The sequence below is a fragment of the Nansenia antarctica genome (genome assembly GCF_963989245.1).
Source record: "Nansenia antarctica genome assembly, chromosome: 12".
NCBI lineage: Eukaryota > Metazoa > Chordata > Actinopteri > Argentiniformes > Microstomatidae > Nansenia > Nansenia antarctica.
Genome location: NC_137682.1, coordinates 1,441,132 through 1,466,375, shown reverse-complemented (window position 1 = coordinate 1,466,375; position 25,244 = coordinate 1,441,132). Strand labels below are relative to the sequence as shown.

Here is a 25,244-nt window from a genome sequence, read left to right as displayed (position 1 = left end):
CATATGAACATGACTTTTTTTTAAACAAAAAAACAAAAACAAAAAAAAGACCCTTAGTATAAGAGCCGTAAAAAGAGTTTTATACACTATGCACATCACACTATTTACAAGCAGGAGTATTAACATACTAAAATAAAAACACACAAATTGTTTACAGTAGAAAAAAAAGTTAACTTTTACACACTTTGATTGCAATGTAAACATCCACATGCGTTCCCTTTATTACTTTCAGATAAATTACAGCATGTAAACCCTCAGGACTTAAAATAATATTAGTAAGTGACTAATTCCCTTTTCAAAGTTGTGTTAAGTTAGTGGATTACTTAATACTAGGGGACTGTCAGAACATGACCAACTAGTGAGTCTCTACCACTGCTTCTGTCCTAACACACCCACCACGCTGGAAAAAAGTAATCCAAATAAATTCATCATACCAAACAAAACTCTTAGCAGCACCTAATCATGAAATTGGGGTTTGACGGTGCTGTGCGAAAATAAACAAATGAACCAACATAGTCGTGTTAGCTGGCAATTTATATGAGAGGAGACATGACATGTTCTAGATTAACTGAAAACCCAACTCAAATTCTAGTTAAAGGAAAATTTAATGTAGGACCGCATAGCAACCAGATTGTTCTACCAGACAACGGACAAACTTAGAATATAACAATGTTACATCAATGGAAATTAATGCAGTTTGGAAGTCTAGATGTTCTAATTGAATTTAACAGCTTCATTAAATTCAATTAAAACAAACTTTGGAAACCTAGACTTCCAAACTGCATTAATTTACATTGATGTAACATTGTCATATTCTAAGTTTGTCAGTTGTCTGTCCATCACACCGAGTCCCTGTTTGCCTATGAAAAAAAACACATAATTCAGTAGTTTGTAAAATAAATCAAGACCTTGATTTGGAGGTATGGTAAACAATGAAATGGAGTGCAGCATTTGATAAAATTCTCAGTTTACAGGAGTATTCTAAGAAGGATTAACTAGTAAAACACCTGCTTGAACACAAAGAGGATGTGAACAGAACCAAGGGAAACTTGGGACACTGCCAGTAACCCAACTCTAGAACATTTACAAAAAAGGGGTGTCAAATGGTTGTCTAATTAACCAACAATAACAGGGAACATCAAACACCATTGCAGCAACAAATGATGTTAAAGTTTAGACAAACCTAAAATGCATTGTATGGGGGTTGAATGTAGGTTCCAATATCCATAAACAAACCTTCTAGAATGAAGCAATGTATTGGTTTGCATTCTAAATAGTTTGGTGTTGTGCATATTGGAACAGAGCCATATGCCGCCATTGGATTCCAGTGAACTATTAAGATCGTCCAACAGGCTTTTACCATGTCATCCCACAGGATTGTGTTTGTTTTATAAAAAAAACTAAAAAGCACTTCACTCAACGCAAGGCACCAAGAGGTTATACTTATAAAAAAATACCACTCTTCATCCAAGTCATTATCTGTGCGTTTCTTCCAGTCACATGACTAGCAAGCAGCGGTTCTATTCGAGCTCGTCCGAGGGCCGTCATCGTTGGGCCAGGCGACAGAAAAACAGTTCTAGAATCAGAATCCTCAGAGGTCATGTGATTTGTATGTCACCGGCCGGAGGATGTTGATTGGCTGACCCGGTTCCCAGTGTTGTTGTCCCACGGGCCTCTCTATTGTACCCATCCCTCTGGGTTTGGGTTTGGTCCTGATTGCCCAGCATCGCCGTGAGAGGAGCCAACCAATGGGAGAGGCAGGACAATGCGGAGAGCACAATGGCACAGTGTTGAACGCTCAGAGCTGCTTGGTCACGTGTTGCAACATGGACCCAGATTATTTTGTGAATGGAAGTTAATGATGAGTTTTTAAAAGAAAAAAAAAAATCATTATAATAATTATGTACACATAAAAAACAAACAAACAAACATAGTCGTCATCATCACAAGGTCAAAGTCTATGTTCACCCATCAGCGCTCAGTCCTTCATAGTTCGTAGAGAAGGGGGAGGAGTCTCCACACAGAGACCGAGCGGCCCGGTATAGGAGGACGGATTCTAATCAACATGCAGAGGTAGAAAAATTTACTTTTCATAAAGTCACTGCTTTTAAGACGCAACACAGAACCGTTGTGTGTGTGTGTGTGTGTGTGGTTGTGTGCGTGTGCACACGCTTGTGGACTTGAGTATTCAGGTCCAGGACAGGTGTGTGTGTAGTGTACTGTCCATCACACCCAGTCCCTGTCCTGCCCGTCTCCCTAGATGTGTGTGAGGGGGACGGTTCCGCTGAGGTAGTGTTGCTGGACGCTGGCGTAGCCCCTCTGGCCCGTGGGGTCGCTTGTGTCCCCCCCGGGGATGTACATGCTGATCATATCCCGCAGGTCCCCTTGTAAAGGCCCGCGGTGGTGGTTAGGTGCACCCGTCGGAGAGTGCGTCGGCTCTGGCTTCACCATGGACATGACCTGGCTGGACTGCTGGGGACTGCTGCTGTAAGACATCGGGCTGTCGGGGACAGAAAGGAAGAAGATCGTTAGAATCTCAAACTCTAAAATCATGCATGGTAAAAGGAAGACAGTCTATTAATTAATTAAATTATTTAAAATTATTAATTATTAATTACAGTGCAAGACTTGAGATAATGACGACTCGAGATTATAGGGATTGATGGGGATTAATATTAACTTTATCTTTGTACTCAGTCAACATCACACAGAGTCTCTTGTATGTAACTGCAATATTGTTTTTGAAAAGGAAAAATGCATAGATTCATACTGACGTCTAAGACTGGACATCTAATATAAACATTTAAACCTGCATGATCATACAGGAGAGGGGGGGGGGGTACAACTGATTTTGACAGGTGAAGACCAGTTCTGTTTGGTTTAGCTTGACCGGTGCAGTGGTGGAACCAATGGAAAAGTAGAAAACTCCACCTAGCTAAATTAAAGTTTCGCCCCGGACCCGGCGCAGACCTGACTGATGTATGACAAACAGTGAGTCACTCGCTGGGAAAGCCACAGGTTATGGAATCCTTGTTTACAAAACCTCAGACCGAGGGACACGGTGGCAAGCCCAAACAAGTTAGGCCACCAACCTGACTAACATGACTAACACCACGATGTGAACAGGAGATATCCCTGGTCATGCCCAACTTTAAAACTTTTACTAAAACATTGTCATACACCTGGGCACAGCAAGGAAGATATTTCGCTGTGTGTTTATATTTTGTCTTTATATTTATCTCAGCAAATCCCACTGCTGCCATATCTGGCTTTTCCCAGAGAAGAGCAGTGGTTGTTTTTAGTGAGGGGCCTCAAAGCATTGTGGGTAAAGGACCACACAGAGCTTCCCCCATACATAGGCTACACACCTCAAAGTAAATAAGTAAATAAAATACAATCAATATATTTTCAAATACATGTAGTCAAAAATACAGTGTGTTATGGAAGAGGGAACTTTTCAATTAAAGTTGAGGTCATCTTTGGACCCAATAATGATGTTGCTTTCGAAATGTGCATTTGTACAATGTACATTTTTAAGAAAGAAAAAAAGCATCTGCTTATCATCTCCTATAGATAAACAATTTGTAAAAAGAGCAAAGTTGATCTGATGAGGGTTAACCCTAACCTAACCCTATCTAGGAGAGTGTGAGGCATTCACCTCCATTTCTGACGGGCAAGTAGATCCAGTTTGGCAACTAACAGGTAAAACTGGTGGCTTATCAGATTACAACTAAATATTAGCTCAAAGTAATCAATCTTACGTGACTGATTGTGTGCTTAAGTGTTTGTTAACGTGAATTTTCGTTATTTAACAAGAATAACTACAATTTGCTACAAAAAAGCTTTTATTTTGATTAAACGAAAAAACTCAAATGAATTGTTAAATTACTGTAGAAATTCGAGTACCCGGATTTGTTGCATATTGCATGGAAAATTAGAAATAAATTAGTTTAATATGGTGTTAAATTGAAAGTATATGTCTTGACCATTTGAACATATAAACGAGGCTATTCTATTTGCATAATTGCGCTTGCAGATAGGCCTCTGAAACCCGTGACTCTCTAATGGGATTAAACAATCAGTCTCATTATGGGCAGATTGTACAGGACAGAGGAGAGAGTAGACCTGGTCTCACTCCAATCCCATCATTAACCAAACACGGCACGCAAATTAGGATTAACATTAGGTGATGTTGATTACATTAATTGTGTTACATTCTACATTCACGCAAAGTATAACCTTTTAGGCCTAAGAATCCAGCCAACTTCATTTCATTGTAGAATCTATTTAACAGACGCATCTCCTCATTAGTGAAAGTACAATTCTGGGAAACACTGAATCTGCGAGAGTTTTACGATTAAGCCGGAACACTATCTATCTTATCACAACTCCCTAACTGTATATATATGGGTCATTCTATAATTAGGGGTACATTTTTGGTTGATATGAAATGTACCCCTAATTATATAATGACTCATATATAACTCAACCAAAACATTCCTTCGATTATGCAATTAGTGTCAGAAGACCCACCTGTAGGAGTTGCTGTTCATGTATGTCTGCGCCGCCGTCATGGCCTGGGGGTGGGGGTACTGGAGGGCGGACAGGTCGTACCGGTGGAGCTGCTGCGTGTAGCCCCCCAGGGCCTCTCCCCCCTGCATGGCCCCGTAGCCCCCCGCGGGACCCCAGCCGTAGCTCTCCATCCTGGGGGTCCCACCCTGCCCCTGCGCCGCGGCGGCCGCCAGCAGGTTCCCGGCGGACAGGGGGTACTTGCCCACCTGGTTCTGGTCCTTCTTCAGCATGCTGGGCTTGGTCTTGCGGCGGGGCTTGTACTTGTAGTCGGGGTAATCCTTCATGTGCACGGCCCGCAGGCGCTTGGCCTCGTCGATGAAGGGCCTCTTCTCCGCGTCGGTGAGCAGCTTCCACTCCGCGCCGAGCCGCTTGCTGATCTCAGAGTTGTGCATCTTGGGGTTCTCCTGGGCCATCTTGCGCCGCTGGCCCCGGGACCACACCATGAAGGCGTTCATGGGCCTCTTGACCTTGTCCATGGGGTCCACGCCGGGCGGGCACTGCACGGATGACTTGGACCCGGGGTGAGAGTTGCCCCCCATTTGGCCGTTTAGTACCGGGGACATCCCCTGCGAGGTCTGGTGCGACTGAGGCTGCAGGCCGGGTGGCTTCAGCTCGTGTTCCATCATACTGTACATCATGGCTATAGGAGACGCTTCTCGGTTCAAATCAAAAATTTCCAAAAAGTAAAAAAAATCAACAGGTGAAGCAGAACCCGTCTCAGCCTCTGTCCTCGCCTCAGTCGCCTGGTACCTGGCCACTTTCGGCCTGGTTCTCCCTGCAGCAGCTGAACAAGTGGAGCTGAACGCACCAAGTGTTCCGAATCAACTAATTACCAGAAACACCCGAAAACAGTGTGGAAACGCGCACGCACGCACGGGTAGCTTATTAAATGAGTTGTCGGTGCGATTAAGCGGTCATTACCTCAAGCCGAGAAAGTAACACTCAAAGTAAACGTAAAAAGTTAAGAAACCAAACCTCCTTCAATCAGCACAGAGTCCCACACAGCCACTTGTAGCGCACCAACAGATCTGATGCGGGATCACAGAAAGTTCCTCCTTCCACTCGTTTGCGGTTTTTAGAGATAATTGTCTTCCAGCCTTGACCAATCCCAGCGCACAGCGCTCCCCAGCCTTGACCAATCCCAGCGCACAGCGCTCCTCAGCCTTGACCAATCCCAGCGCAGAGCGCTCCCTCATTTGCATCACTATAGGCGGGGTGCGGTGATCTGGGCTGAGCGGAGCGGCACTTGTTGATGAGGGGGGGGGGGGGCACTAGACACTGGGAGTGTGTTCGTATCGCAATGAGAATAATAATAATTCTAATATACCCCCCGTTTAAAAGTGTGAATTTCGGTCCTTAATCATTCGATGACACCCCATTGACCTAGTGCCTACTTTCCTTGTCCTTCGAACCAGGGCAACATGTAAGCAGATGACAACACAACGACATTTCAACACATTTCTTCACGTTTAAGGTATTAAATCAACCTTTATGCTACTTTTGTTGGAACTGATCATTTCTTGGGGTAGGCCCTATGGCTATAACCTACTTTTAATACGCGTTAGTGTCAGTTGATTTGCCAGTGTTGCTCTGGAAATCACATAAATGTGATCTGATGTGTTTCCTATTTCAGTCCAGAAGCAACAACAACAACAACAACATTTATTTCAGCATCTGAATGAACAACTCTGTTTGTCTGCGAACGAGCTCGTTTGGAGACGTCTGACCTCTTCAAGCGATTGTTCTGAAGACGCAAGTCTCTCCGCGGCTCTATACGGTATTGATTCGCTCACAAAGGCGCACAGAATGACTCTGGTCCATGAGAATGAGGAGAAGCTCTGTTGGTTTGGCCAAATAGCGCTTTTATTATGCTCCCGTGGAAGGGCTTTGTTAAGACCAATGTTTCCCAAACCTACTGAGGGGATGCTGCACTATACTAAACTACTTCCATCATTGGCAGACACTATAGTCCTTTGGAAAGGATAGGATACACATCTGACAGCATTCAGAGTGATTCACATTTAAACGGATTTGCTCGATCTAAAGTTCAACAGATAATCAACTGATAATCAACAGATAATCACGTGGATAAAATAGAACAGCCACTAACATTCTACTTTTTAATTGAATTCAAACAACTTTAGGTGGCCTTGGGGCAATTTACTGTTGTTGTCTTTGCTGTGTATATAAAATATTCACTTAGCAGTTATACTCCACTACATGATCCACACAAGTGGATCCACTCAGGAGAACCACACCAGGCTATCCTGTTACACACATCTGGTCAGAATTCATGTGGTGCTTTTTTCAGTGGTAAGCAATGCTCAGTGTCTACTTAGAAAGTGTGTTTTTGCCAGTAAAGTGTCCAACAGGTGTATAGTTCTCTGAAGTTGACTATAGTCTTCCTGGGGTCCATACAGAAGACAGATGACTCTCTATTGCTTGAGCACGTTTATTGAAACAGTATAAGACTTTAAAAAAAGTTAAAAGTGAACATGTTTTCCTGAACAGTTATCACATTTGCTAAAACACCACATTTCTGTTGCAAAATGCATCTCAAAAATTAGAATGTCATGTCAAAGCAAATCAGTGCATCGAAACAGTATCCTTTGTCATCTAATGAAAAGTTCAATCCACCATTAATTTCATAATGACACAATAAATAGTAGCTGTAATCATTAACATGCATTGCAGGTTGGACAACTTTCATTTTAAAACAAAAGTGAAAAGCAGCAAGAATGTCACTCAGCAGAAAAACACTATACTCTATTGTTAATGGTAAAGTACTTTCACTTGTGATTACAGACTAATTATTAGTTGAACTGTTGAGCAATGAATGTGTACATGTATGGAGTAGAGATTCACTATAATAGCAGAAAGAGCCATGCTGTAAGGAAACAATTAAGTTTTGTTAGTCAACACTTACTGGCTAGATTTTTGTGTAGAGAGTTATGTTAGCTGTTTTGCAAAAAGCTGCTTAAAATTTGCATGAAATTACTAACTGTTTAGTTTTACTAAATGTTAACATGTAACTTCAATTTCATACAAATGGTGTAAGCAATCAAGAAAAACTTTAACATAAAGCATTTGCATACAAGGACAAATAAGAATGACAATGACGAATTAATTAAAAAACACAAAGCAAAGTGACTGACAGGACGTTATAACACTATAACATTAGACCAAGTACATAAAGGAAAAGTAACATTGATACATACATACATACATACATACATACATACATACATACATACATACATACATACATACATACATACATACATACATACATACATACCAGTACATAAAGTATACTGCACACACACACACACACACACACACACACACACACACACACACACACACACACACACACACACACGTATATATACATACATATCAGAAGTGCTTGAAGTAATGTGTACACTCATATGTATGTCAAATTGTTGGTCTCATGAAGTGTCTTGGTTGAAATTCTACATTCTAAATTCTACATTCTAATTCTATTCTTGGTTGAAAACACTAGAGATTCATCAGTGTAATATGACTGGCCCTTCAACTCCAAATGGCATTTTTAAGTGCCAATAATGATGTTCAGTTCCCAGAGTGACATTGTGGTGATACAGGTTGGACCCACCGTGGCCGTGGGAAGAGTTCAGGTGAGAGAGAATCTTCCCCCACTCAGACACACAGTTTCTGTGGACGTCACCTCGCACCTGACTGACAGACTTTATCCCCTGTTTCTGTGTCTGTTTCTGTGTGTTGCTTGTGGTTTGTGTGGCTTTAGGGGGCAGGTCTGAATGTGTGTCTGTATGTTTGTGTGTGTTACAGTGAGAGATGTTTTGTCCTGGGCCTATGGAGTGCTGCTGTGTACTGTATGTCAGGTGTGTATGTCAGGTGAGGGCTTGTGTGTGTGTGTGTGTGTGTGTGTGTGTGTGTGTGCTGCAGGTGTGTGTGTGTGTTTGTGTGTGGGGGGTGCAGGCATGTTTCTGTGTGTAGTTGGTACAGTGCAGGTGTTTATGTGTGAACGTCTGTGTTTTGTATGGTGCAGTTGTGTGTGTCCATGCGAGAATATGTGCTGCGTTATGGTGTGTGTGTGTGTGTGTGTGTGTGTGTGTGTGTGTGTGGTACAAGTGTGTTTATGTGTGTGTAGTTGGTACGATGCAAGTGGGTAAACCGTGTCTGTGTGTAAGTGTGAACATGTTTATTTTGTATGGTGCAGGTGTGTGTGTGTGTGTGTGTCCATGTATGGTATGAGTGTGTGTGTGTGTGTGTGTGTGTTGTATAGTGCAGGTGTGTGTGTGTGTGTGTGTGTGTGTGTGGGTGTGTGTGTGTGTGTGTGTGTGGGTGTGTGTGTGTTGTATAGTGCAGGTGTTCAGTCTTTGGCTGTTTGTGACTGACAGCAACGCCCTGACGCCAATCAAACCGGGGATTGTGGGGCTCCACTCTGCCGTTTCCGTTTCCAAGACAACCCCCTTTGGAATCTGTTCCAACACTCCCTCCCTTTCTCCTCTCCCCTCTCATTCCCTCTTTTTTAGATTCAGTTTTGCCCAGAGAGTCTATTTTTTTTTCTTTTCTTTTTTTTCTTCAATAACAACTCACCAACCTCAGAAGAACTTTTGCCTGACACACACACGCACACACACACACACACACACAAACATATACACAGAAGTTTCTCCGCCCCCCTCTCTCTCCCCCCTTCACGCACACACACACACACACACACACACACACACACACACACACACACACACACACACACATATGCACCACCCACCACTTTGCCTAGGCCACTCTTTGTCAGTGTAAAATCCTGTTTTCAAGTCCTTCAAAGTTGAAGTCCGCTGCAGCAAGTTACAACAAGGTTTTCATTCCTACCCGCTCACAAAAGAGAGGCACTCTCACTTTTGTCCTCAGCCTTTCCTAAATACTAATAGCCTTGTGCTCAGCACCTGTGCCATTGTACTGTATGTTTACAATTAGAACCCACTAATCACTTAAATGTGGGTTTGGTTCACAGCGGTACAAATGTGCTCCGTAATAGAAGCGCTGCTACATCTGATATCCTGGGTATATACTGGGACCTGGGTGTGACCTTCGACCCCTGGTTTCTTTCTCTTTTGTGATATTTATCTTGTCATTGATTATGTTTAGATGTTTAAAAAATATATAAATATCACTCCTTTCCTTTCCTTGATCCTTGTTAAGGCTACTGTCTTTTCAACCCTTGTTGTTGATCTTAAGGCCCTAAAATTATTCAGGAACTTTCTGATGCTGCTCCTAACCATCAGGAACTTTCTACGGCAAGACAAAACGTGGACATGATCAGAGAAAATATTGAGGGCCTGTCAAAAGAGATGGGGCCTTAATTCAGGGATTACACACAGTTTGTTATATGATTCACTCTCTTGTCTTTCGTCGGTGTGACAGTTTCGGGGTCATTACATGTAATTACTCTCACACCTCCGCGCTGAGCGCTCTCTCTGCCCCCGGGCGTGTGGAGGCGCATCTGCGGGGCTGAATACAGGTGTTAACCCTAACCCTAACCGTCCTAAAGGTGTTAAAGGTGTTAAAGGTGTTAAACTTGTTAATGACCACCGATACCTGGCTGATGTTCCCTGTCGCCTGAGAGAGAGCCTCTCTGGAGCACCGTAGACCCCCCGACTACTGTTCAGTCCATTTGCATTGGTGACAAATTAGCCGCACCTTTCTCCTCCATGACAAAGCGCATCGCGACAGGAGGGTAACGGCGCTTAGAATAAAGATTTCGTGTTTTCGAGCGTCGATTCTCACACGTCATCACGACTAATATGTCCAGTGTTCGGTCGCACCTGGGGGGTGAGGGGGGGGGGGTCGCAGGGAGACCTGGGGAGGCTGGGGAATAAAATAAATATAGAATTACGCACCTGAGATAGATAAGCGTCTGATAATCATGTGTCAACAACCCTAATAATTTTATTGTTGTCATGGTTGTCTTGGAAAGAGAGAGAATCCTCTATTGCAGTTTGCAAGTCATTTGATTTGTGGTGGGAAGTTTCTTACAACATCTACAGACATTATATTTTCATGTCTTAACTTGAGTCTATAATATAATAATATGGAGGTTATATTAATGTAATCTATTTTTTCTGTAACAAGACCTTTGGTGATCTGGGCCTTTTCGAGTGTACAATAATTAATACATCTTTCAAAATTGTGTTTGAGGTAAAATTACATTTTTAAAAAGGTATAAAATTACATTTAATAACTTAAATATATATCTATATGTTGTAAATGTTATTTTCCTCTGATAGCCTAATAATATACAAACGTGTCCGCCAGTCAATAATGTGAATCTGAGTAGCATGGCCAGGCTTAAGTCACAGGACTTACTTCAGTGTCAGAGGGTGTCCACGGGTGTGTTAGAGGACTCATTTGCAGCAGACCAAATAATGAGGATTCAAATGCTTATGGAAATCACAGAAAATAAAAATAGCTTGATGGAAAGGAGAGGAAATCTGAATGAACAGAAATTAAGTGGGATGAAATCAAGAAATAGAGGAGAGAGAGAAAAAAAGATAGATTAAGAGGGCCAGAAAGAAAGAAAGAAAGAAAGAAAGACGGGGAAAAGGATGGGGGGAATGTTGAAGTGAAGGAAAAGGGAGATAAAGAAAGGAGGAGAGCTGAAGAAAAGAGAAGGGGTTTGTGGAGAGGGAGGGAGGGAGAGAGAGAGGGATGGAGGGAGAGCGTGAGGGAGGGATGGAGGGAGAGAGTGAGGGAGGGAGGGAGGGAGGGAAGGAGGGAAGGGGGGGGGGGGTTGTTCCTCAGTCTTCTATGACAGGCTCATTGAATGGGCCTCTATTCTGCCTCTCCCTGCTCTCTTCTCATGTAAATGCTGCCTTCAGAGTCCCAGACATCCGTCACAGGCCAGAAAGACCTTGGCAGGCCCTTTACGAGCCTCCCACTCGCATAATCCCCTGGCCCACAATCGAGCAGCCAGCAGGGGGGAGAGGGAGGTGGTGGCGGGGGTTACAGCCAGAGTGAAAGTGGTGGATGGGCCACCTACACTGAAACACGAATAATAACATACAGAAAACATAACATGTTATAGGGTACGGACGGCCCGGGGAGGGGAGCACGGACCAGGGGTTGGAGAAGAGAGATATGCTGAAATGGAGAGAGAGAGAGAGAGAGAGAGAGAGAGAGAGAGAGAGAGAGAGAGAGAGAGAGAGAGAGAGAGAGAGAGAGAGGGGGAGAGAGACAGAGAGAGAGAGAGAGAGAAGTTTGGGAGAGTGGGGGGGAATTATAGGTAGGGAACAGAAGGATGGTGTGTTTATCTGTGTGTGTGTGTGTGTGTGTGTGTGTTGTGTGTGTGTGTTCTGTGTGTGTGTGTGTGTGTGTGTGTGTATGTGTGTGTGTTGTGTGTGTGTGTGTTCTGTGTGTGTGTGTGTGTGTGTGTGTATGTGTAGGTGTGTGTGTTGTGTGTGTGTTCGCACAGACTCACGGGATGCTCCCTTGCTGTGTGTTTGTGTGTGTTAAGGAATGTCAAACAAGGGTGCCTGCTGGCTGAAATAGGGCCTCTGTTATTGGGATCAGGAAAGGGATGGTGAGAGAGAGAGAGTAGGCTACAGTAAACGAACAGCCTAACCACACTACGATACTAGAAGAGAATCAAGAAAACACTAGTGAGTAATATACCAGTAGTCCTATAACTGACAGGTCTGTGAATCACCTGAGTCATTGACTGTCCAACATCAATGGAAATGCCTCACAAAGGCAGATAAAATTGTCGAAGCAAGTGAGGCAAGAAGGTACCCAGAGTGGCACTAAACTAGTAGAAACACCTAACTTTTGGTCTGTCAGAACCAAACGACCTCTAGTGGACATTATATAAAACTACACCTGTCAAATTATGGAAGCCACAGACTACATACAGGGCCCTTTCTAGGATTATAAATGTATAACTTTCCACATTTGTAAGCAATTAACACTACAATGTAGTCCATAAATACCTCCATAAATACCTCAAATAGTTTAGAGAGTATTGTAAGAGATGGATATATGGGTAGGTAGTATGAATGAATAAATTCATTTTATGCACAAACAGTTGAATCATTTAGCCTACTGGTGTCTGACTCAGTGGCACAGGTGTGATTGAGTACCGCCTCTTACAGAATGTTGTATGTCTGAATGAATGAACATCTATCAGTTGCATACCTGCATCCTTTTCATTCCACTTCAAGTATGGACCTGATCAAAAGATATCCCTACCGGATCATGTCTACCATCAAGGTACAGTGGACCTCGTCCACCCTTCCATTGAAACCAATCTTCTTTATGAATAGAATTACTTTTATAAATGTCAAAGATGAAAGTCACCAAAATCTGCAACATTCTTTCCAATTAATCACCCCACCGGATGTTATCATCCAATCACAAGACAGACGTATTTCTCTTTGAAGTTCATTGATTATCTGATGATCTGATCTGATGTGATGATCTGATGATGCACGTTTAGTTCCCATGCTTCTAACAAGATAACTGTTACAGTGTCATGCAGCTGGTAGGGGACCTCCTATGAAAATAAAGGTTAAATTAAACGCATCTTATGTCGTAGTCGACAGGTGCCTAGATATTGAAGCCCAGATGTTGAACTCTTTTAGTCCACTTTAAGTGCACTATAATCTCTATATCACTATAATCATATAAAGGCCGTTCAGTTACACCAATTAATTCTGCATCCCAATTACCCGACCCCTCCCTGAAGGGTGCACTCTTCAACATGGATTTGAGTGCTCAGGATTAGGGTAAATATACAGCTTCTACCACATATGGGGCAGTTTTCCGGACAGTTTAATTTAAATCAGGGCGAGGCCTAATGCTACTTAAATAGAATAGAGTAAAGAGTGTTTTTCTGAAACTGCACATATTTTCGGATGACTTTAGTGCTGGACTATAGAGTCTGTGGCTAAAACAAGTGACGATTTAACAGCTGTCGATGTGAAGTTGCTTTTAAAATCGTGATGGAACAAAAATTGAGATGGTTTGTCATGGAGAACACTGGAACATCCGATCACATCACATTCAGGCAGTTTCTATCAGTAGGCTGAACAATGGAGGGAGGTGAAAAGAAAACTTTAGAACTTTAGAAATTGATCAAATAAAGAAACCTTGAAGCTAATTGTGTATAAAAACACACAATTACTGAGAAAAATCTCCATGATTCTGCAAAAGAAGCAATGTGAAAGAAAACCTGGACTACAGTCTGCATGAATTCTAAAAACAAACAGATGAAGCCTTTTAATCTGGACTAGATCGCACATCCTTGTTGCCCTCTGTGGTGTTCAAGGGTAATTCCCCCAACATAGCCGTTGACTAACCCTAACTGCACTTATCCCAAATTAACCCCACCTCTGGCTAGGTCAAATCTAAAACCTCACTTTGAGCTAGATTAACTCCAATCTTCCTTCTGGAATTGAGATTTTCTAGACTAAGGAAAGTCAGATCATGTTAAACTATGTCAGTGCAATTTAAATTAATCCAAGTTGTGTGTCCTGGAAGCCACCTCATAGTGTGTGTATACTATAGTATATATATATATATATATATATATATATGTTACGGTACATGTGGGAAAACTAGGGTTAGGTGCTACGTCGACTTGGTACATGCTGGCATGTCTAACCCTACCCCGAGAACCAAACCCTAATTTTCCCACATGTACCGTAACATATATACATACACACACACACATTCAACCCCACCACTGCAGAGAAAGGTCAGATAATTGAGACAGAAACCATCAGAAGAAATAGCAAAGTTAAAGCTAGCTATATATAATATATATAAGTTATAGCAGCAGTTAAGTTAAAGCTAGCAGCATCTCAGCACTGTCTGGTTTGGCCAACTCAGTTAACACTGGTCTCCTCCTGCCGGTGATGTCACACATCGACCCAACATGCAGTCTGGTAACACGACTCATTATCAGGACAACTTAAGTTACTGTAAGTCATTGACGAATTCATTCGTGTGGTTTGTGAGTTAGAAAACATGAATAAATGCAGGAGACCATGTTAACTTGTTAAAAAGGAGAAATACCTTTATTTAAGACCATTAAAATAAATACTATACAGAATCCAATGTAGAAAAGTTGATACATGGCTTCTGTCTCAAAAAGGTTAACAATTCATCACATTTTTTTAATAAATTCATTTAAAAAATAGCACTGACCATTAACCCCCCCACATACCCCTCGACCCCCACCCCTCCCCATGACAGGCATTTTTTTTTAAACCATGAACAGAAACAAAAAGACAACTGTATAATCTCTATATACTCAATCATTTGCAGTTTGGTCCTTTCATTGTAAAGACCCCTCCAACAAGATTTTTGGTGAGGTAGGTTACAAAAGTGACACACCACCCTTTCAAATCGGATATTTCTGAAAATCAAAATAAACAGAAAGAAATAACGACGAGTTGCGACAGTGCAGGAAAAGAGGCTAATTCCTCCACATCCTCGTATACCTCACGCCTCCTCCTCACGCCTCCTCCCGCCTCACCAAAAGGTTACCATGGCAATGTCTCATAACAAAATCATAATGCTACGGCACAACTTTTTTTGACCATACAGGATAAGCAGTATAAACAGAATCGCACAGCAGAGAGATCAGGGAATACATTTTTTCATACTCATTCATGATCGCTTTTTTATCTATACAAACTTTTTTGTTTTTATTATTGAAGCCCACCTAGGCCTCAACCCCCCTCCTTAGAGTGACGATACCAATTCTTTATATTTTGGATGCATTGCAAAGTCCTCGTTAAGTATTATTCTGGTACATAATACTTTCAAAGGTCCGTAGAAGTTGTGCAGCTAATGCAGAACTAGACACAAACACGCGCTGATAATAAAGGCCTCAGCAGCCTCCCAACAGGGGGGGGGAACTGTCTGTCAACTGCCAATTTACACTTTCCCCATATGCCACAAAGTCATCAATTGGGCATATGTGGATAGATACATCAACCAGGAAGTAGGTTTTTCCTCAACAATGTCCAATATCAGGGATGGGGTGGGGGGGGCCAGCAAGGACAGATGGACTCAACATATTGGGCAACAGTAGGGAATATGGCCCAATAAGAGCAAAACTAAAATCTTACAGATAAATAGAATTGAACAGGCCAGAGTAGAGGGGAGTAGGATCGGATTACACCATGGGTAAGGAGGGAGGGAGGGGAGCTCTGAGGGAGACATGGGTAAGGAAGGCGGGAGGGAGGGGAGATCTGAGGGAGACAGTTGGGGTTGGGTGGGAACGGGAAGGGCGGAATATTTTAGATCAGGTCGGCCACATTCATGGGCATCTCCTCCACGGTGGTGTTGTAGAAGGTCTCGATGTCGCGCAGCGTACGCTTATCCTCCTCCGTCACCATGTTGATGGCCACGCCCTTCCTGCCGAAACGACCTCCTCGACCAATCCTGAGGGGGAAGGAAGACAGACAGACGTTCATTGGCTGCCTACATGTCTAATTATCCACTCTGGAACCAGACTTCAAGTCTTTGCAGACTTGATGGGGATTTCTAACAAACATAAGCCAGTTACAATGGAGTGCCCAGCAGAGGGCGCTGTTTGTTTTCAGACCGACATGGTAAGATCACGGCCCAGAGCCCTGCGACCCAGAGCACACCGGCCAACAAAACGCCGACCGGCGACCAAAAGCCGCAGGGGATTCTGGGATTCAGTTGACACGCATGGGAGATCATCATAAAACACCTGTACTGGGTCACTATAACTGCTGGCACCTTTTACATCTCATTGCAGTAAGTAGCTAGTAGGCAGAGTTGGGATGGAACTTCATCATATTGGCAGACATTCATCATTCATTTAGAATCATATTAATGAATATTCAGTAGCTCATGAATATACAGCAGCTCATGGTGCAACGTAAACACTGGGAAATGCAAATGGATGATAGTAGTTGCTGTGTCTCACCTATGGATGTAATTCTCCCTGTTGGTGGGCAGGTCATAGTTGATGACCAGCGACACCTGCTGGACATCGATACCTCTGGCCTGCAGAACAGAGAGGAGAACAGTCAGTCAGTTACACAACTAAATGTCTCGAGTTGAGAACTTCAGCTAAGGAGTGGCATCATGCTCGAGCCAGTCCCGTTGTGCAATACCCACTAGTGTAATAACGCATATTGCCAAAGGTCAAGACTATGTTTCTACACACACACACAACAGCTCGCTCAGGAGAAACATGTGATTGATTTAGATGGTGAGTCACCACCCACAGGGTGACGATGTGCGAGGGTTAACTTAACAAGACTGTAAACCGCTAGAAGTCGTGAGGAGGGACTACGAGCCCAGTCACAGTGGAAAGCAGATCGGTTTCTCTGCCAAAGACCTTCAGTCCTAAACCAGCACCGGCAGGCTGGGAGGAGAGGAATCTCTGGCTCAGATATGGAGTGGGTGGCGGTGGTGAACAGTGTGTGTGTGTGTGACATTCATCTCAAAGTTCAAAAGTACAGCTGAATGTACGCTTTAATTCCAAGTCAATAAGTGTTGCTAAATCCCGGAATGAAGTTACAAGACGAATCACTTTTAAAAGGCTAGTCAGGCTGTTCACCCGTGTCTCGTTAGCCGTTTGACCCAGCTAGCATCTCTTACCAGCAGGTCAGTGGTAATCAGAACTCTACTGGATCCGGAGCGGAACTCCCTCATGATCAGATCTCTCTCCTTCTGGTCCATGTCTCCATGCTGGAACACAACACACACAAACATGAGCTAAAAGGAACAGGCTAGAAAAGATGGGGGGCATTCTTTAATATTGAAGACATCAGGTGAAACCATCTCACCTATTGACATGCAGATCAGTGGTTGTGACTCGTCAGAAATGAGAGCAAGACTACATCTGCTTCTACTGATGCATAAAGACTTTTAACGAGATTTAACCTGCATTTCGTTTGTGCCCATAGCATGAACCAGCCTTTTACCTCACTGAACAGAGATGGCTGGGATGAACATGGCCGTGTTCCCTCTTCCCCTGACAGATATAAGATCTGTGCCATTAGAGGACACAGCCTTGCCCAGTGACAGGGGGTGTGTGTGTGTGTGTGTGTGTGAAGGAAGGCGCGTGGAACTCTTCTCACCAGAGCAGAGACGGTGAAGTCCCTGGCGTGCATCTTCTCAGTCAGCCAGTCCACCTTCCTCCTGGTGTTGATGAAGATGACGGCCTGAGTGATGGTCAGGGTCTCGTACAGATCACACAGCGTGTCCAGCTTCCACTCCTGATAGGATAGACAAGGGGAAGAGGTCCAATCACAACGTTATTAGTGGAGAAACTTAATATTCGTGCCAAATGGGACTTCGAAAGCAAGCTACACTTCAAATGAACAGTCACTTGGGATTCCTGAAAATCATGTTCAGTTCCACTGTCAGGAGGTGACCAGCAGAGGGCGCTGTTTGTTTTCAGACCGACATGGTAAGATCACGGCCCAGAGCCCTGCGACCCAGAGAACACCGGCCAACAAAACGCTGACCGGCGACCAAAAGCCGCAGGGGATTCTGGGATCAGTTGACACGCATGGGGATCATCATAAAAAGCTGCACCCTTTTACTGGTTCACTATAAAATGCTGACACCTACATTTCATTTCATCGCAGTTAAAGCATGGCAGGCATAACCGATTTCCTTCCTTTCCAACACTGAATGCCAATGGCACTTGTTCTCATCAAAGGGGTTAGTTAACTTATGATGACAGACGCATAGTTTATTCAGTTAGTCAGACAAATGTACTTATTCTTAATTTGCTTTGGACAAAAGAGTCTGCCAAGTGACTTAAATGGTACCTGAGAGTTAACAAGGTTGATTTAATGACATTGGTGCTATAGAAACCAGAAGAGTTGCAACAAGGTCCTTAGGCATCAAGCTGGACCAAAGCTAAACCACAAAGCCCTCTAGTAGGCCTGGTAGAATTCCCAGCTTTGCTTTAAGGTCCAATTGTTTGCAGATCTACACAAGTGTCTAGGGTGAGGGTGGGGGGTTAGGGAGCAGGGCCTGGGTTGAGTTTGGACCGAGCCTCACCTCCTTCTCCACATTGATGTAGAACTGACGGATACCCTCCAGGGTCAGCTCCTCTTTCTTCACCAGGATGCGAATTGGCTCACGCATGAACTTCTTGGTGACCTCCAGCACGTCCGCAGGCATGGTGGCAGACAGCAGCACCACCTGGCAAGGCACAAGACAACAGTGACAGGGTGAATAAAAGTGTGGACATTAAGGGGGTGTTCTCACGAGAACAGCTGTTTCACTTGGAATCGCAGTTTAGGATAAAAATTGGCATCATGCTTAAGCCAGCATTGTTGAGTAATACCCGCTAGTGTAATAATACATATTACCAAAGGTTATGAGTTTGTTTCTACACACACTACAGCCTGCTCGGGAGAAATGTTGATTTAGATGGCGAGTCAGTATCACCCACAGGAATGACGTTAAAGAGTGTAAACTGCTATAAGTCGTGAGGAGGGACTACGAGCCCAGTCACAGTGGAAAGCAGATCGGTTTCTCTGCCAAAGACCTTCAGTCCTAAACCAGCACCAGCAGGCTGGGAGGAGAGGAATCTCTGGCTCAGACACAGTGGTCTGGGGAACATCACCCATTTATTACAATTACTTAAGAAATAGGCAGGCGAGTTAGCAGGACGGGGCTAATAAACGTCAGAGTAGATTTAACATGAAATTATTACAAACATGTATATATCTATACACGTTATTCTGCCACATACCTGCGTCTGGGGTCCCAACTTCTGGAAGATCTCATAGATCTGGTCTTTGAACCCTCGGCTCAACATCTCGTCTGCCTCGTCGAGCACAAACATCTTGATGTATTTGGAGGCTGTATAATGGGAGGGAGGGAAGGGGCAGTCAGTCAAGGAAGCACTACTATAAGCATAACATCAATACACAATCATGTAGCATCGGTGGCATTTAAAAACATGACTTATGACGTCTGTCCTCAACAGACCAGAACCCTTTGTTACCCAACCCCTCGTTAAGATATCAATTGTGTGAGCAGAAGGATCAGAAGGACTAATTTCTGTATTAGAAATACAACACAAACCAGCTCAACCAACCCGCCTAGTAACACAAGCGAAACAATGACATCCTCAAATACAATAGGTTGTGTCAAAAGTCCATCTAATGAATGCTGCTGTATTCAGCCAGTGTGAGTTCTGATCATGGGTCCGGAGTCCTGGTGTTCCGGAACACCAGCCAACAGAACGTTGACCAGCGGCCAGAACACTCAGGGGGTTCCGGAGTCAGTTGACACGCATGGATATCATCACTATACAGCTCTTATACTCCAAAAACTAGCTATGCAACTGTCAAACTAACTAACAAAGCCTCTAGCATTGCTGAAAGGTTCCTGCATATGTTCTCTATTAAGCCATCAACTGTTTTGATCAATTTAATAAGTTAGAACATGTTGATCTGCAAACTTATTCAAAAGGACCAAAGATATTAAGTATGAAACAAACAGTGCCATAGTCCTTGTAGTTGGTTGGCCTCTATGTAAATGTAGAGGCTGTGGAAATTCCCTCTAGTATAATAAACTATTTATTTCATCCACCTTAAGGGACCACCAAACCTAACGTCAACCATCATCACTTACACAGGTATTTGCGGTTGAGCATGTCGAACACGCGGCCGGGGGTCCCCACCACTATGTGAGGAGCCTCCGCCTGGAGCTTCTGGACCTCGCTACGGACGTTGGTCCCTCCGATGCAGGCGTGGCAGGACGCTTGCATGTAGTCCCCCAGGGCCAGGATCACCTTCTGGATCTGAAGGAGGAGAGACGGGGGAAAGTTGACATCAGATAATGTGACTACTGGAGGAGTAAGACAGATTTGAAGATCGATTATCGATTGTCTGATTGATACGTTGTGCCCATAGCATGAACCAGCCTTTTACCTCACTGAACAGAGATGGCTGGGATGAACATGGGCATGTTCCCTCTTCCCCTGACAGATATGAGATCTGTGCCATTAGAGGACACAGCCTTGCCCAGTGACAGGGGGTGTGTGTGTGAAGGCGACACAGTGGACTAATTGCGGGTCCCCATGTAGACTAGGACAGCGTTCCTCCATGTCCTCTGGGCTGCTACGTCTTCACCTCCCAGCTAACAAGCCTCTAAACAGGCCTATAAAAGAGCCTGTAGAGGCTGCCAGATCAATTGCCCCCAGTGTAGGGCAATAAAGCTATTCTGAACTTTAACAGGGGTAACTTGTGATCCCAAGGGTAAGGAGAGTTATGTTTTTGTCTCCACTTTTCTTTCTGTATTATTTTTCTTTATTTTGTTATTAAGTTGTCTTCAACTAAAAATGTAAATGTAAATAATAGGGCTAATGTATGTATGTTATGGAAGTGTATTGTCTGTATAAGTGTTTAAGATGAAAAATTGTTTGAAAGTATGGTATGAGGACCCCAGGAAGAATAGCTACTGCATCTAATTCATTTTAATTTTGCCATTTTAGCAGACGCTTTTAATCCAAAGCGACTTACAATTACGAATTACAGGGACATTCCCCCTGGAGTAACTGAGGGCTAAGTGCCTTACTCAAGGACACACTAGTAGTGGTGTGGTTTCAGGCGGGATTTGAACTCACAACCTTCCGATCACAAGTCCAACTCACTATCCACTAGACCACCACTACCCCACCTAATGGTGGATCCAAACAAACAAACAGCTCCGTCTCTACCTGCTGAGCCAGCTCCCGGGTTGGGGCCAGGACCAGCGCCTGGGTCTCCTTCATCTCGATGTCGATCTGCTGCAGGATGGAGATGGCGAAGGTGGCGGTCTTGCCCGTGCCAGACTGAGCCTGTGCAATCACATCGAAACCTGGAGAGAAATAAATGTCTTGTTAGCGTTAGCGCTTCAACAGACAAACAAACATAGGGATTTTGCCCCCCAACCACTGCCAGCTTGCTTCCTAATAAGATTTGGCCCAATTTGTGAAGAAAGCTGTACAAGAGCAGTAACATACATTCTTACATACACCCTAGACTGAACCAAAGGGTCAATGTCAGTGATTGCAGCTGCCATCATCTAATACTCAGTAGACTACACAACAGATTAGTTATACTGATCTTTGCTTGCATCTGCATTGGTAGGCAAACTGGTAGTAGTCGCTCTATGAGTAGAGGGCTTTTCCTGGCTACACAGTGTACAGGCTTTTACTATTGCCTGCTTGCAGCTGTCAGTATGTGAAGCGCATTGAGTTGCATCTTGTAAGAAATGTGCTATACTAATAACATTTATTTGATTTGCATCTGTGCCCATAGCATGAACCAGCCTTTTACCTCACTGAACAGAGATGGCTGGGATGAACATGGCCGTGTTCCCTCTTCCCCTGACAGATATGAGATCTGTGCCATTAGAGGACACAGCCTTGCCCAGTGACAGGGGGACATTACTTACCATACAGAAGGTCCTGACACACATAAAAAAACTACTAAACGCCATCAGGGCCTAACCCCAACCCTTAATCTGGGATGTCTCCATTTTTAATAGGAAGCAAGCTGGTTTCCTTGACATTGATCAAGTGCACCAAAAAAACTGTTGCTCTGAAGCTTCTGGAAGACCTGTATGTATATCTGAAAGGTGTATAGTGTATAGTAACCTGAATGTATGTTCATCTGAGAGGTGTATAAATGCTTCCGGAGGTACTCACTACTCACCCTTGATACAAGGGAGGATGGCCCTCTGCTGGATAGCAGAAGGTTTCTCAAAACCGTAGGCATAGATTCCCCTGAGCAATTTCTCACGCAGGCTCATCTCATCGAAACTGTCCACGATCTGGGTCCAGTTGCTCTGTGAGGACAAGCAGGGTGGGGGGAACACAGGTTAGCCCATCAGAAGACACATCTGAAACAGTCGTGCTTCATTTTACAATGTTACTGCAGACAGTCACATAATTACACCAATAATTCGCTCATTACTTCTTGGTGAATAAAAAAAATAGACAGGCACTACACTAAGCAACATAATCCCAGGTATTATAAAAGTACCCTTAAGTTTGGCACAAGCCCTCCATCAAGTCTAAAATACAATCGTCTCTGAGTGCGTTTAATGGCATTAGTGTTTATTTTGGATGAGAATTGGTGCATCTTTTAAACACCTGTACTCCTGTGTTGAACCTGATGTTAACGAGTGTAAACTGAATGATGTTAACGAGTGTAAACCGCTATTAGTTGCAAGGAGGGACTACGAGCCCAGTCACAGTGGAAAGCAGATCGGTTTCTCTGCCAAAGACCTTCAGTCCTAAACCAGCATAGAGGCTGGGAGGAGAGGAATCTCTGGCTCAAACACACACGGTGGTCTGGGGAATATTCAGTACCCACGAACTGTACTCCTTATATCAATCAATCAATACATCAATACATCGATGTAATAAAAGCAATTCTGATCCGGTCCAGAACCCACTCACCTCGATGATGCCATCTGGCTCCATCCCCTCCGGGCCATTGTCTCCCCTGTCTCTTAGAGACTCTCGAGGACTGAAATCAAAGACAGAAGAGACAATTAGCACATTACATTCACATTCCCCAAGGAGGCAAATAACAATGGCAGCTTCACATATGCATGTCGGATCGTTAAAGAACTAATTGAAGAAATGCTAAACCAACGCTGTTGGGGGGGGATGGTGGCTTCTATGATTTGTGGTAGTAACGTTTTGGGCGCCAGGTGTTATATTAAATGTTTTTCTAAATCCTAAAAAATATTTACGGACATTTCTAATTTCATATTTAAAGACTTTGAAACAGCCCCGAAGTAGAGGGATTTCCAGACGAGGCCTTTTTTGTTCTAACCTCCCCGCTCTGCCGGCGTTGCAACACCGCTGATTAAATAACGTTCTAGAATGTCTGGCACATTCCAGTTCTAGAATCAATTCTAGTTCAACGTTCGAAACGTTCTAAATGAGAGGTATAACGGTTGTTAATTAACAGTGTAAACGAGTGGCCAACAATTCGTTTTTTCCACGCAGAAGCCGGGTGTGGGGGAGGGCTGGGCGACATTTTCCGGCGAAAAAAATCCCCGTGGTTCTCCGGGCCGCCATTTCTATTTCACATTCAAGATGGTCGTTTCCCACGGCGGCCCGCGGACCGACTAGTTCACAGGGTCATCGGTTTATCTACGAAGCTCCTAGCTAATCAATGACTTCTGTTTAGACATAATTGATTATTCGGACCAGCTCTAATGCGTGAATGTGAATTATTAACTGTAGCGTGATACGTGTCAGCCAGGGCCCGCATGCACGGGACCCGCGTACAATACAGGCCATTTTTATCCGAATAGCAAAGTCAGCGATGCCTTATTACACTTGACATTCCCTTTTTTAACACGCAGGATTAGATTCTCGACATGGAGAAAGCCTCGTATGTTAACGCGCACATGCGTCCATCGTGAGGCCTACCATTGTCTAACCGGTAACTACGACCATGTGCGTGTCACATTCCTCCCCCCTCCTCACACGCCCGTGTATGAATACAATTAAAAAAGCTGATCTGACATTTCTAGCAATGCAATTCCACTTCATTGACAAACAGGTCGGGGTATTATAGTGAAATGCAAAAACGCTGCAGAGGCCGAATGAGAGAGAACGCGCTGGAAGTCCGTTACTCACGTGCTTGTCGGAGACACCGGCATTGCAACACCGCTGATTAAATAACGTTCTAGAGTTCTGGCCCAACATTCTAGAATCAATTTCAATTCAAATTCGAAACGTTCTAAATGAATATAACGGTTGTTAATTAACAGTGTTAAACGAACAATTTAGTTTTTTCCACGCAGAAGCCGGTGGGTGAGGCCCTGGTGCTACTGGCGTCTAGTCCGACTGTCAATCACACTTAAAAAGCACCGATTTCACACAACAGCAATTGAAATAAAATGTTAAACAATGATAAGACAAATATTTTTCCACTTCACTGACTATTTATCAACAGTACGCGACACATCATTCAACAATCCCCGTTCCTTACCTATCTTCATATTCAGCCGACATTATCACAAAGGAAGAGAAGGTGGGAGAGACCTTTTATATACGACAACGTGATGAGGAAAGTTGCGATTTGATTGGAGGAGCGATCGATCAATCAACGTTGACCCCGCCCATGACAGTCTGTCATTGGCTCCAGTCATACACCATTTTGAAAAAGGGGCGTCGGCATAATTGCATTTAATTTCCATTACAGTGGGCGGGACAAAGTGCAGAGCCCTCCCATCGCTTGTGTCAATTGGCTTATGTGGGCTTAAAGTCGGATTTCATTGGATGTATTTTGCCTCTAACTTCGATTGTGCTGCAACACTGACACGAGATCTGCCTTTCCGGTCATTCATACAGCGCCACCGTTTCTAAATGGGAATTTTAAACAGACCCAGGATCAGAAATGTATGTGATTTTTTTTTGTAGCACTGCCCGTCACTTCCGTCATTCAGAACGGCGTCATTTCGCAAATTACAGCGACAGTTCCTCTGAACAGAAACAGAACATACCTGTGTGGGACAGTGTGAGTCACACCCACATCATCACATAGCCCCCTGCGTTTTAGTCACACACACTTACTCAATAATGGTGACTGTGACCTGCTATACTATAGTCATGTAAATGATTCATGAGACACATATAAGAA

The 25,244-nt window shown here is 43.7% G+C and overlaps 2 protein-coding genes across 2 annotated transcripts; both read right to left on the bottom strand.

Annotated features, from left to right (window-relative positions):
• Positions 1 to 2,256: 2,256 nt before the first annotated feature.
• sox19b (SRY-box transcription factor 19b) lies at positions 2,257 to 5,210 on the bottom strand (the record flags this gene model as incomplete). The annotated part of the gene is made up of 2 exons (XM_080543057.1): positions 2,257 to 2,500; positions 4,534 to 5,210. The coding sequence occupies 2 exons, from the start codon at positions 5,208 to 5,210 to the stop codon at positions 2,257 to 2,259; spliced, it is 921 nt and encodes a 306-aa protein (XP_080399183.1).
• Positions 5,211 to 14,828: 9,618 nt separating this feature from the next.
• eif4a1a (eukaryotic translation initiation factor 4A1A) lies at positions 14,829 to 24,617 on the bottom strand. Its single transcript, XM_080543266.1, has 11 exons — positions 24,594 to 24,617; positions 23,042 to 23,111; positions 22,293 to 22,425; positions 21,314 to 21,453; positions 20,227 to 20,395; positions 19,340 to 19,449; positions 18,640 to 18,783; positions 17,706 to 17,843; positions 17,224 to 17,313; positions 16,544 to 16,623; positions 14,829 to 16,029 (listed from the first exon to the last, which is right to left on the bottom strand). Exons 1-11 carry the CDS (start codon positions 24,614 to 24,616, stop codon positions 15,885 to 15,887), a joined length of 1,242 nt encoding a protein of 413 aa, XP_080399392.1. The 5' UTR covers position 24,617; the 3' UTR covers positions 14,829 to 15,884.
• Positions 24,618 to 25,244: the final 627 nt, after the last annotated feature.

Bases quoted from the DNA above. Each gene is read 5' to 3' on its own strand.
- eif4a1a (XM_080543266.1), bottom strand. From the start codon at position 24,616: ATGTCGGCTGAATATGAAGATAG. The intron at 17,844-18,639 runs GTGAGGCTCGGT...CTATCCTATCAG, and splicing joins ACATCAATGTGGAGAAGGAG to GAGTGGAAGCTGGACACGCT. The intron at 16,624-17,223 runs GTAAGAGATGCT...TCTGTTCTGCAG, and splicing joins TGATTACCACTGACCTGCTG to GCCAGAGGTATCGATGTCCA.